At 38.5% G+C, this 14040-nt stretch overlaps 1 protein-coding gene across 6 annotated transcripts in view; it reads left to right on the forward strand.

Annotated features, from left to right (window-relative positions):
- Nucleotides 1-14040, forward strand: part of FREM1 (FRAS1 related extracellular matrix 1) — a 208247-nt gene that overhangs the window by 154256 nt on the left and 39951 nt on the right. For 5 of the 6 annotated variants that reach the window (XR_008686234.2, XM_055428202.2, XM_055428203.2 and 2 more), the window contains 3 exons: nt 2731-3145; nt 11299-11500; nt 12201-12345. Coding sequence is in view for 5 of the 6 variants with exons in the window: in XM_055428202.2 (XP_055284177.2) it covers nt 2731-3145; nt 11299-11500; nt 12201-12345 (762 nt within the window). In the remaining variant the exon portion in view is untranslated. Of the gene's footprint in view, nt 1-2680; nt 3146-11298; nt 11501-12200; nt 12346-14040 lie in introns of all 6 variants that reach the window. The other variant, XM_088837898.1, reaches the window with a different exon arrangement.

A 14040-nucleotide genomic window follows, 5' to 3' on the forward strand; every position in this document is an offset into this window, starting at 1 on the left:
TTGATCCCATCGTGTTGGAACATTGCATCATTTTGGCCACTGGCTTGTTAGCTTTCTGTCAGTGCAGACAGCTGCCTGAGCGTCCCAGCTGGGAACACCGGCCTCAGGAAACATGTTTCTTATCTTAAATGGTCCCTAACCCACTCACCCTCACTCCCTTCTGACTGAGGGCAGACTGCTGATTTTTACTGTGGTCAGATGCCCGTCAGAGGCAGAGAGGAGTCTGAAATGGACTGCCTGGATCGTGAGAAAACTTCAGTGGCCTTGCACAGATCACATGTATGTGGATAATGCAGCCACCTTGAGATTGAGCTTGGGGCACCCAGTTGGGCATTTTTGAAATGCCAGAGGAGAAAGTCAGAATCAGATGCTCAAAATGGCCACCTCTGATGCGCCCCTAGCAGCCCCTGTGGCTCCTGCTTCACCTCCTTGCTCCTGATGGCTGTCTCTCCCCTTCCTCCCATTTTCTTTTTCTTCCTTCTCCGCCAGCATTTGACATGCCTACATGTTCTCTGGTTTAAGTCTGTGCTCAACTATAAACTGCTAATTTAAAACTCTCCAAAGAGCATGTTTTTACGTAGACGGCCACTTTATTGTGAAAGACAGCAAAGCTGAAGGCATGAAGTGTGTTTCTGGAGGGGTTACATGAAAATGGAGGCCCTGAGAGGATGCCTAGTCTTCGGTTTTTAACCTCTGCTCAGATAGACTCCAGGGAGGAAACATGACAAAGTTAACGAGAAAACAATGGAATAAGGGCATAATTCCATGAAAAGCATCCCCTGAGCAACAGACCATGATTTTTGTACCTAAAAATGTGTATCACCTGATCTTTGATTTTGTCAAGGTGACTAATAACTTAAAAGGTGAAGAGCATACACTAATATTTTTTCTCAGGTGTGATTTCTTTTCTTTTAAAAAAATAATGGATTTCGCAAACACTCCATGATCCAGCAATGAAATTACTTATTTGCTTAAAATATATTTATCCAAACATTTTGTTTTAAGGAAAGTATGATTTTGTTCCATCTATAATTCTAAAGTTGATTCCATATTCTTGTTTGAGCTGTGGGGGGGAGCGGAATAACAGGTTGTATTCTTTACAAGTCAAGATATGTGAAATGTCCAAAAATGTGTTTTATTTGGAGTATTTCACTTAGCAGTTTTAACTTTTTGGACAAGGATTCCTTTTCCATGCATCGCATCCTATTTTCCTGGTAGGCAGTCTTACCAGCTTGATAATTAGAAAGCTCAAAAATGTTAGCCTAGCCTTCAAAGCAAAATCTGTATCTGCCAAACTCATCTCCCTGTAACTTCTGGTCCAGCTGCTCTTGTCCCTGAGTCCTTTGCCTCAGGCAGGCTGGCAGACTCATCACGCTCACACAACCTGGTTTCATATTCCTTATGTTCAACAGCAAAGCATCAACCTTCTATCCCTGAAAGATAAGATATCTTTTGTAGAGAATAAAAAACTTGGTAGTCACGTTTGTCAAATTAATAAAATAAATATAAGCCCCATATCTTCTCTTATTTTAAAAAAGAACCTCCAAAGAAAACTCTTTCATCATTCAGTGTTATACACACTACAATATTTTAGGAGATTTATACATCCATGGAACATAAGAGTGTTTCTATCCTCCATGACTATTTCAGAACTGGTACGTGGAAAAAAACAAATAGACACAATTCCATGATTGTTTTGAAGTACGTTTCTTTGGCCAGTGGTGAATGTGTCAATTCTATTTGAGATTCATGATTTCCTAACTTGTTGGAGTTTCAATAGCAGATTTTGTTGGCTTAATTTCATCATAGTCTCAACTGTCCATTGTATAGAAATTACACATTGAAATGTTCTAAGAGTGATTTTGGTTAGTTTAATTTTGAGATTGTTGGTTTTGGTGGAATGTGATTTAGTGATCAATGTAATCAGAAGCATGCCATAGTATCACAGAGTTTCAAGTGTAAGAAACATCTTGCTCAGCTTGGATTTGTATAATTTCAGTTTTCTCTTCTAGGCCTGCAATGATACTTAGGCACAACAACTCTTTCTTAGTGGATTGTTAAACCAGCAATCACTAAAACTGCAAGAACAGAAGGTGTGGAGTCAGAGGACCTGGGTGTTCGTCCCAGTTCTGTCTCCTACCTGCCTTATGATCTGCCATGTTTCTGAATCTTTCCACTCTAATTTTCTTTTCTTTAAAGCAGGGGAATAATCTTTGTCTAACATAACTCCCCCGTATCTTGTCACGGGCAAATGTGAAAACAAACAGAAAAATATATGAATTGAGTGAATTAGCCAAATTCAGCCTACACAGTACTTTATTGGATGGGCTTCCAATGATCAGACTTAAGAACTGAGCTTATTAAAATCTCACAAAGAAAATACAATTGCTAAAGAGTCTGGGCTATGAAATTCCTATTTGGGGCAAGAAATGACACTAAATATTGACAAGCCTGAGAAATATCATTGGCACAGTTAACCTGTCCGATACCAGGAATCTCCCATCCATGCTGCTGAGCAATATTTGAGGGGTTAGAATGGTTCATGTACGCATTGTCTAGTGACTGGTTTAATGGATAGAATGGTGTCCTCCTGAAAGATCTGCTCTTGAGCTTTCCTTCACATCCCAAAACAATATGTCCTTGAGTAAAGGTGTGTATTGTTATCATTTCATTCCAATAGATGGTGACACAAGAATCCATGTTGAAGGCTGCCTTGCCTCTCTTTGCCAGATTCATCGTCAGCAATGGACTTCAGACCAAACCTGGGGTTTTTGAGATCACACTGGAGACTGTGGACACAGCTTTACCCGTGGTGACCAGGAACAAGGGGTTGAGACTGGTTGAAGGGGCCACGGGCCTGCTCTCCCCTGACCTCCTGCAGCTGACCGACCCTGACACTCCAGCCGAGAAGCTCACCTTTCTTCTGGCCCAGCTCCCACGGCATGGCCAGCTCTACCTGCGGGGGATGCCGCTGATCCCACGCAATTTCACTCAGCTGGACGTGGACAGTGGGCATGTGGCCTATCGGCACTTGGGAGGGGATTCTCGAACTGACCACTTCACTTTTGTGGCGACAGATGGGACAAACCATGGCTTTCTCGTGGATGGGAGAGTGTGGCAAGAACCTGTATCATTCGCCATCCAGGCAAGTATAATGAATACACAGTTCATGGCCAGAGATAAGGAGAACACGACTTCGGGAGAACTGTTTCCTATTTCCTTCCTTCTTTCATTCAAATGTATAATGTGTGTCTATAGCATGCCAGGCACTAAGCCAGGCACCAGGCATGTTAATATGAACACAAAACAGACGTGCTGCCTGTGTACAAGATAATGACTGACCTTTGGAGTCAGTGGTAATACACAAAGGACCAAAATACATTTGGAGACAGACACCTAGGTTGAAATTTCTGCTTTCAGTATTTTCAAAGCTGTGTGAGCTTAAAATTTTTTTGACTCTTCTGATTCTACGTTTTGTTCTTCAAAAAACATCCCTTACAGCATTGTGGTAAGAATTACATAAGATAAGGTATCCAAGGTACTAGCATGTTGCCTGAAGTATGTTAGGTATTCAGTCTCTTATAATTGCTTTTATAATATCTAACTATACTATTACAATGATGCTTATTGGCCTATGTTATCTACTGGCATTGTTGTTGTTCAGTTGCTAAGTCTTTCTGACTCTTTGTGAACCCATGGACTGCAGCATGCCAGGCTCCTCTGTCCTCCGGCTATCTCCCGAAGTTTGCTCAAATTCATGTCCGTTGAGTCAATGATGTTATCTAACCATCTCATCCGCTGCTGTCCCCTTCTCCTCTTGCCCTCAGTCTTTCTCAGCATCAGGGTCTTTTCCAGTGAGTTGGCTCTTCACATAAGGTGGCCAAAGTGTAGAGCTTCAGCTTCAGCATATGTCCTTCCAATGAAGAGTCAGGGTTGATTTCCTTTAGGATTGAGTGGTTTGATCTCCTTGAAGTCCAAGAGCATTTTAATGGTTTTCGATTAAACACCCGAAAACTTATGAAGCTACATCAGTGTTACCCATGTATTGATGAGAAAAATAATTATAGAAGCTACAGTTTTAAAGTGATAACTGTAGGTCAGACCCGCTTTATATAAATCTCATTTAATTTTCATAAAAATCCAATGAACTGAGTTTTATTGTCTCCATTTTATAGCTGTTCAGAAGTTCAAAAATTAAACAGTTTGGTCAAACACACATGAAGAGCTCCAGTCTTCCTGATCCCCAGTGCTGTGTCCTTTCTCTGGTACTGTGCTGCCACAGTTGTGTTGACTGTTAAGATGATTCTTGGAGGGCATAACGTGTTTTTCTTTTTTTAGTCAAAACACATCAAGTATATTCTGGCTCTCAAAGCCTTGAATCCACTCTCCTTGGATACAGTTCACCCTGTTCTGCACACTTCCACCAATAGCATAAAAGATGTAAATCTGTCTTAATGCAGAATACATTCTGATTATGTAAAATAATAATAATTTTCCCTTGCTCTTTCATCTCTGTCTTAGGGATCTCCAGATAAACAATCAATAGGATTATATAATTTATATGCATATAAATGATAAGAGAGAGAAGAAGAGAGAAAGACTGATTTCTGTTCAGGAATTGGCTCATGCAATTGTGGGGTCTGACACATTCCAAAACCTACGAGGCAGGCCAGCAGCCTGAAGATTTCGGAAGGAGTTGATGTTAGTCTTGAGTCCAAAGGCAGTTTGGAGGCAGAATTCCTTCCTCTTGAAGAGACTTCAGTCTTTTTTTTTTAAGGCCTTTAAATGATTGGGTGAGGCCCACCCACATTATAGAGGGTAATCTGCTTTATTCAAAGTCTATTGATTGAAATACTCATCACATCTAAAAAAATGCCTTCACAGGAACATCTAGCTTGACCAAACATCCTGGCCAAATTGGCATGTAGAATTAACCATCACAGTCTTTATGTAAGGTAAGATCTGAGGATGAAAGTGGGGAGTTTTGATAACATGGAGTGGATCCAGGAAGAACCTTTGACTATAAGAAAGTCTAGAAAGTGGAATGAGATTATGACACACTGGGAGAAGAGAGAAGGTGTTGATGTTATCGGTAGAGTGTGTAAGAAATACCTTGTGCATAGTAAAGTTAATTTCTTTTTTTATTACATGTTTTAATTGTTGTTAGTTCCCTCCCACTCTTCAGTCAGTTCTTATTTTTCTTGACTCCTGACTACCCCCACCCCCATGCTATGTAGAGAAATGTCGTAGTACTACCCAACCTGGAATAATGTTCTGGTCTCTCTGGAGAAGGAAATAGCAACCCACTCCAGTACCCTTCCCTGGAAAATCCCATGGATGGAGGAGCCTGGTAGGCTACAGTCCGTGGGGTTGCAGAATCAGACACGACTGAGCAACTTCACTTCACTTCTATTTGGTTACAAATATGTAGGAATTATCAAGTCTGTAAGAGTTCCTATCTACACTCCAGAACAGGGAGGGAAAAGGGGTTAGAGTTTGAAGAGAATACCAAAACTTCAATCAGGTTTCTCCCAACAGCAAAAGTATCATATAGAGTGTGGTCATCGCAAGAGCCTTATCTCTTGAAGTTGTAGAGTTAACTGATAGGGAATTGTTGAATACATGTTGCAAAATTTTTCATCAAAAGTACAAGGTTTTCCTTGCCTTTTGTGTAAACAAAACAAACAAACAAACAAACAAAAACCCTCAGAAGGAAGCCTCAAACTTTCTCCCATAATTCCTCTGAATTTCCTGATGTCTCTGAGCAGAGAAGTCAAATAACTTAGGAACTGACTGACCCGTCTGTAATGCAGAAGAGGTGACCTACTCAGTACCTTGCTTTTAAGAGCTCTTTCTGGCAAGAAAATATGACATTGGCCACCACTGAGTGATGAATTGGGCCAAATGGTCAATACCAAAATCAGATTGATTATATTCTTTGCAGCCAAAGATGGAGAAGCTCCATAGAGTCAGTAAAAACAAGACTGTGAGCTGACTGTGGCTCAGATCATGAACTCCTTATTGCCAAATTCAGACTTAAATTGAAGAAAGTAGGGAAAACCACTAGATCGTTTGATTTAGGTATAGCCTAAATCAAATCCCTTATGATTATACAGTAGAAGTGACAAATAGATTCAAAGGACTAGATCTGATAGACAGCGTGCCTGAAGAACTATGGACGGAGGTTCGTGACATTGTATAGGAGGCAGTGATAAAGACCATCCCCAAGAAGAACAAATGCAAAAAGCTAAAATTGTTGTCTGAGAAGGCCTTATATAGCTGAGAAAAGAAAAGACACAAAAGGCAAAGGAGAAAAGGAAAAATATACCTATTTGAATGCAGAGTTTCAAAGAATAGCAAGGAGAGATAAGAAAGCCTTCCTCAGTGATTAATGCAAAGAAATAGAGGGAAACAATAGAATGGTAAAGACTAAACATCTCTTCAAGAAAATTAGAGATTCCAAGGGAACATTTCATGCAAAGATGGGCTCAATAAAGGACAGAAATGGTATGGACCAAACAGGAACAGAAGATATTAAGAAGAGGTGGCAAGAATACACAGAAGAACTGTACAAAAAAGATCTTCACAACCAAGACAATCATGATGGTGTGATCAGTAACCTAGAGCCAGACATCCTGGAATGTGAAGTCAAGTTGGCCTTAGGAAGCATCACTACCAACAAAGCTAGTGGAGGTGATGGAATTCCAGTTGAGCTATTTCAAATTCTAAAAGCTGATGCTGTGAAAGTGCTGCACTTAATATGCCAGCAAATTTGGAAAACTCAGCAGTGGCCACAAGACTGGAAAAGGTCAGTTTTCATTCCAGTCCCAAAGAAAGGCAATGCCAAAGAATGCTCAAATTACCGTACAATTGCACTCATCTCACACACTAGCAAAGTAATGCTCAGAATTCTCCAAGCCAGGCTTCAACAGTATGTGAACTGTGAACTTCCAGATGTTCAAGCTGGATTTGGAAAAGGCAGAGGAACCAGAGATCAAATTGCTGACATCTGCTGGATTATCAAAAAAGCAAGAGATTTCCAGAAAAACATCTACTTCCTCTTTATTGACTATACCAAAGCCTTGATTGTGTGGATCACAACAAACTGTGGAAAATTCTGAAAGAGATGGGAATACCAGACCACCTGACCTGCCTCTTGAGACATCTTGCCTCCTTTATGCAGGTCAGGAAGTAACAGTTATAACTGGACATGGAAAAGCAAACTGGTTCCAAATTGGGAAAGGAGTACATCAAGGCTGTATATTGTCACCCTGCTTATTTAACTTATATGCAGAGTACCTCATGAGAAACGCTGGGCTGGATGAAGCATGAGCTGGAATCAAGATTGTCAGGAGAAATACCAACAACCTCAGAGATGCAGATGACACCACCTTTATGGCAGAAAGTGAAGAAGAACTAAAGAGCCTCTTGATGAAAGTTAAAGAGGAAAATGAGAAATTTGGCTTAAAACTCAACATTTAGAAAACTAAGATCATGGCATCTGGTCCCATTGCTTCATGGCAAATAGATGGGGAAACAATGGAAGCAGTGAGAAACAGTTTTGGCGGGGGGGCTCCAAAATCACTACTGATGGTGACTGTAGCCATGAAATTAGAAGACGCTTGATCCTTGAAAGAAGAGCTCTTAACCTAGACAGCATATTAAAAAGGAGAGACATTACTTTGCCAACAAATGTCTGTTTAATCAAAGCTATGGTTTTTTCCAGTAGTCATATATAGATGTGAAAGTTGGACTATAAAGAAAGCTGAGTGCCGAAGAATTGATCCTTTTGAACTGTTGTATTGGAGAAGACTCTTGAGATTCCCTTGGACTGCAAGGAGATCCAACCAGTCCGTACTAAAGGAAATTAGTCCTGAATGTTCATTGGAAGGAGTGATGCTGAAGGTGAAACTCTGAATTTTGGCCACTTGATGCGAAAAACTGACTCATTGAAAAAGGCCCTGATTCTGGGAAAGATTGAAGGCGGGAGGAAACGGGGATGACAGAGGATGCGATGGTTGGATATCATCACTGACTCTATGGACATGAGTTTGAGTAAGCTCCAGGAGTTGGTGATGGACAGGGAGGCCTGGCGTGCTACATTCCATGGGGAGTCGGACACGACTGAGCGACTGAACTGAACTGAACTGAATCTCCTAAACATAGGTGTACCACTTATGTTCCCAGACTGAGCGACTGAGGACAAAGCTACAGGACTTAAACACAAACACAGTTGTATTTTATTGACACCAATAGGCGCTAACCTGACATTCATTTTGTAGGAAATCGTGTCTGTCTGTCTAAGACTCTGCATCTTTTTTTAATTGAAGATTTACAATGTGTTAATTGCTGTTGTACAGCAAAATGATTCAGCTATATGTATATTTACATTCCTTCTTTCTTAAGGTATTCTTTTCCATTACGATTTATTGTAAGATGTTGAATATAGTTCTCAATACTGTATAGTAGGTCTTTGTTGTTTATACATTCTATTAATATATATTAAGCTTACATCTGCTGATCCCAACCTCCCACTCCATCCCTCCTCCAACCCCTTCTCCACCAGTCTATCCTCTACGTCTGTGATTCTGTTTCTGTTCCATAGATAGGTTCACATATCAGTGATACTACATGATATTTGTCTTTCTCTTTCTGACTTACTTCACTTAGTATGATTTCCAGGTCCATCCATGTTGCTGCAAATGGCATTATTTCACTCATTTTTATGACTGAGTAGTATTCCATTGTGTACCACATCTTCTTATCCATTCATCTATTGATGAACATTTAGGTCTTGGCTATTGTGAATAGTGCTACTATGAACATGGGGCACGTGTATCTTTTTGAGTTATGGTTTTTCTGTGTTGCTGCCCCAAATTCTGCAATCTTAGTGCGATGATTTCTGTAATCTTTCTTAGAAGGAGATGGGGGTGGGGGTGAGGGACAGAGGACCAGTGTCGCTGCTTCCTATGGTTTGGGCAAGTGTGACATAAGTTTTAGTAAATCTAACACAAATGGTTGTAAGGATGTAGCCTTTTTTAAAAAAATAATGTTCGTACTCTAATATTTTAAAATGCTTCTGGTATCCTGAGCCAAAAGACCTGCTTTTGAAGAAGAAACTAGAAATTTAGGATGGATTTTAACAGAGTAGGATCAAAGACACAGCCGGGGTCCCAAAGACCAAAGTGTAGATATTAACATTTTTAAAAGCAAATGATTACAGCAGGCATTTATTCCTTTTATAATACTTCTATTTTTAAGGAAAATATAATTTAAAAATAAAACCCGTACACTCAAGTATTTACCACTTTGAGGATTACTCACATGTCTTAAAATATCCTTATTTTTCTTCTCTTGCCATTGACTGTACTTCCTACTAGTCACCCTGGAGCTTCTTCCCCAAAAGGCCATGAGACCTGCCTCCCCGCCTCACAGCTCTGAGGGCACCATCCTCACTTTTTTAGGAAAGGCGAATGACTATAACCTTTGAAACTGTGTGTTGCTATTTCAGCTTACAAAATAATTGTTAAAAAAATAATAAACTACAAAAAAAGGTCTAGAAAATAATTCTTCATTATCCCACTGTCATCAGTGGCTTGCTTGCAGTCTTTTATTGAAATAAGAGATGATATTATATGTACTATTAAGCATTTTACTTGTTTCCACTCATAAAAATTTCCACATGTCATTAAATATTCCTTGATAACAAAACTGATAAAGGCTGCATGGCACTCAGCCTCAGGCAGAGATAGTTTACAATTCCCCTGTAGGACTTCCAAGTTTTATGGAATTTTTTATTACTTGCTATTACAAATTATATTTTAATTAATATTCATATATATATTCTTTGTCTACACATCTATTTCATCAAAAAGTGGAAATTTTGAATCACAGTGTATGAACATTATTAATAAACATATATGTCAAATTTATCTCCAAAAGATTTTGACTAATTAGCATTCCTTCCAACAAAATATAAAAATGTCTGTTTCTTCAAACATTTACCAGTGTGATGTGTGGTTGCTTTTATATTTAAAAAAGCAGATTGCCAACTTAACAGAAAGATATTTCATTGTTAAAAAATTCCATATAGAAATACTCAAAGGAGAAGTTATTTTTCCCCATCTGAAGACAAATGAACATGTTTGTACACATGCTCCCAAAATTTTGTCTGTGTCAGTGTGAACATATATATGTATTTGTTTTGAACACAAATGGTAGTTGTCTCCTATTCTGAAACGTTCTGGTTTTTATTTTTTATTGGTTAACACTGAATTATGGGACTTTTTTTGTTACTAGTTTACCCTATCTCTTTTTCTTATCAATAGCTGACTGGTAGTTTATTATATAAACACAAAAAAATATGTAGTCTTATTGTGGACACTCATTTTTTACTTTGCTAGAATTACAATAGTTTCATTTGGGGATAAAGTTAAGATTTATGTGATTAGAAATGAAGGGAACAAACGCTGTGTTCTTGTACCTCTTTTGTGGTATCAGTGATGAATCATGCTAATTCTTCCAAAAATGTTCCCTCCGTAACCAATAAGAGTCATTTCTAATGACTCCATACCATATGCAAGTGAGGTCCTTTGTAGTGTCTGAACTTATGTACCTCTTTCACTCATGAGTAATTGCCCATCACAGCCTTTACAAATTGAGTCTACCTGTTTGGTTACCTGGTTCTGTCTATCAATAAAACAAATACTCAATACCTATAGCTAAGCACCTTCCACTTTTTTTACTGAAGTATTTTTATTGCTATTCAATATTTTTGCTATTTAAACCGAGACATGACAAAGAAAGGTTCAGTGTATTTGTAGACCTTTATAGCATTGTTTCTGTAAATTACCAAACACTGGGAGAAGGGGGAAATGCTTTTGTAGAAGTATTAAGTTTGCAACACTGTTCCTAAGTCAGTTTTAATGTATTCATCCAACAAGTATTTCTTGAGCTTCTGTAATGGTTGGGCATTGTGCCAGGTGCAGGGAATAGTTGAGGGGGAAAAAGACACGGTGTCTGCCCTCAGGGAGCTTAGGTCTCATGGAGGAGTCAGACAGTGGGCAAATAAATAAAGCTGAGTCAAAGCTTACGACAGAAAGTTAACCTCTCTTGTGGGCACTATGATATTTGCTGAAGGTATTGTGAATGAGGTAACTTTAACATAAATTAACCAATGAGGAGGATGACGAATCTGAAATTCAGGAGAGTTTGTCATTGTTGAACCATTTAAGCCCCCGTGTTGCTTGGGAATGAGAAGCCTTTGCTTAACATTGTGTGTGATTATTGATCATTCAGGTGGACCAGTTGGACAAAGCAGCCCCACGCATCACACACTTGCATTCCCCTTCTCAAGTAGGGCTCTTGAAAAATGGTTGTTACGGGATTTACATCACTTCCCGCGTGTTGAAGGCATCAGACCCCGACACTGATGATAGTCAGATCATCTTTAAGATTTTACGAGGCCCCCAACATGGGCATCTGGAGAACTCAATGACAGGTACTGCCTTCCTTAATCCTTGCTCATTTAAAAATACTCAGTGGTTGGCAATCTAGAAAGCAATTTGTAATTAAGTTCAGGTCCACTTGGTAAATACTCCCCAACGCTTACTGACAGATGCAGTTTATAAATCAGTATCCATGCTAAAGAGGATTTAAAGCTGAGTTTTCCTAAATTCATCTTGAGTGGGAGAACTGGATACTGATACACAACTGTTTATCATGTATGACTTTTTTTCAATAGCTAGATTGTAAGGTATTCACAGGAATACATTGTTAGGACCAAATTCATATTTGTGACCCATTTTCTTATGTCATGAATTTCTGAGCTATGTAAATTCATTAAAAACAATTTTTTGATGTAAGTTTTCTCTGAATTGTATGTTATTTCTACTTTATGAAGATAGTATAGTGATCTTCATAAAGATGGCACAATTTTAGATTTTATTGCTAGATTTTCCTATTCACTCTCTGTTTTCATATTTAAGGTACAATGTTTGAAACAAAGTAATTTTGAAGCCAAATTTAAGTTAATTGACTTTGAGTTTTAAGATGGTTACATTTTATTAATTTCTTTAAAAGATTTACTTTAAATATTTTAAAAGAGGAGTTTAAAAATAAAACAGCCATAAATATTGTATCAGCTCTTATTTATTATTTTTTTTGATTACCGATGAAAATAATTTACTTCTTTTTTGTAGGTGAATTTATCCATGAGAAATTTAGCCAGAAAGACTTAAACAGTAAGACCATTCTTTACATCATAAACCCATCTTTGGAAGTAAATTCAGATACCATGGAATTTCAAGTCATGGATCCCACAGGGAACTCTGCCACTCCTCAAAGGTAAATTCTTTTGCTTATTTAATAGTCCTGCATATAACGTCCAGAATGTATCTGATGAGAAAAGTAGAATGTTCTTTTTTAAAAAGAATCTAAGAGGACAAATCGGTAGATGATTTCCCAAGCTGATAGCATTTATTTTGGAAAGAGAAACTTCTATTGTTGCTGTTTCGTCACTAAGTCATGTCTGACTCTTTTGCTTCCCCATGGACTGTAGCCCTCCAGGCGCCTTTGTCTGTGGGATTTCCAGGCTAGAATACTGGAGTGGATTTCCATTTTCTTCTCCAGGGGATCTTTCTGGATCAGGGATCAAACCTGTGTCTCCTGCATTGGCAGGCAGATTCACTACCACTGAGCCACTGGGGAAGTTCAAACTTCTGTTGCTGCTTGATAATCACAGAATATGGGAGTGTTAAAAAGTTTAGTTGTTTGAGGCTGGGCCATTCATTTTGTGCATGCATTTACAAATTCATATCCTTTCACATCCACAGAGGTTTCTGTCTTGACAATTCACTGGTATCCAGGACTGGGCTTGTAGGCTCATGTACAAATCATGCAGCAAGAGGTCACTCTAGGACTGTGTTAGGACCCACAGTTTCCTAAATCTAAATTTCTAAAATATCTAGAGAATGAGGGAGTCAGGAAAGGTTAGCAAAATATCTTCTCTTCCCCCCAAACCCAAGCAATTACTAGCGACTCCTTTTGTAAGTTAATAAACCCAACATGGGTAAGGTGAAGACAGTGTGAAAGAGGAAAACAGACTTGGGGAGGTATTAAGTAATACTTGAAGTTGTGTCAAATATAGGACCCTCAGAAAAACCAGAGTATCAAATCCTCAAAATTAACCATATTAACAGACCATAGTAATTTCACTTACCAGGTCACTATTCTAGAATTTTTTAAAGGTACACCTTGAATAACAGCTATCAAATGATCCCAGAAATCACAATCCAGTTCTCCACGTGCAGTGTTTTTTCTTTCTAAATTTGATACCCTTCCCACTCACCTCAGATAAAAGTCATTCATTTATTTTAGTTTTAGTATTGACTCCATCAAACCACACACCATAATGAGGACAGCTTCTTACGGGGCTTTTATGACAGAGTATGGGCAAAGAAAGACAAGAAAATTGAGAAATTCACCTCTGATCTCTTCATTTTTGCTTTTCCTTTCTGATCCTGAATTGTAGTCCCAGTATCTGCCAGCAGAGGTCTCTGTAGTCATTGTTAGAAAAATGCAGCTTGACCAAAACCTGTTCTCAGAATCGTTACCTCTATTGCCATTAGTAAAAAAAATCTGGTCCAGATTTTTATTGAGTGGCTACTATAGGCCAGGTGCACAGTATAATCATTTGGGAAATAGGTGTGAGCAAGCAAGAACTGGACACTGACATGAAAATTCAATCATGACACTTTAAAACAGTTGCCCACTTCCCATTAAAATGCTCTTGCCTCAGAAAAATGGCTCCTTGGGATTATAATCTTTATAGAAAATAAGTTACCTACTTGCAATTTCAGACAAATGTATTCAATTTTCAAGAATTAAAAAATCCTACTAAAAATATTAATATCTTGATTTCACTTGCTTTTTAATAGTTCAACACATAAACATAAAAATATTGATCAGACTTGCTACTGAACTAATGCTAACCATTGGTCTTCCACATGGGAACACAGAAATAGAGCTAGATTGATATTG

The sequence above is a fragment of the Moschus berezovskii genome, chromosome 7 (assembly GCF_049115385.1).
Source record: "Moschus berezovskii isolate FMDL1 chromosome 7, NW_MosBer_1.0, whole genome shotgun sequence".
Classification (NCBI taxonomy): domain Eukaryota; kingdom Metazoa; phylum Chordata; class Mammalia; order Artiodactyla; family Moschidae; genus Moschus; species Moschus berezovskii.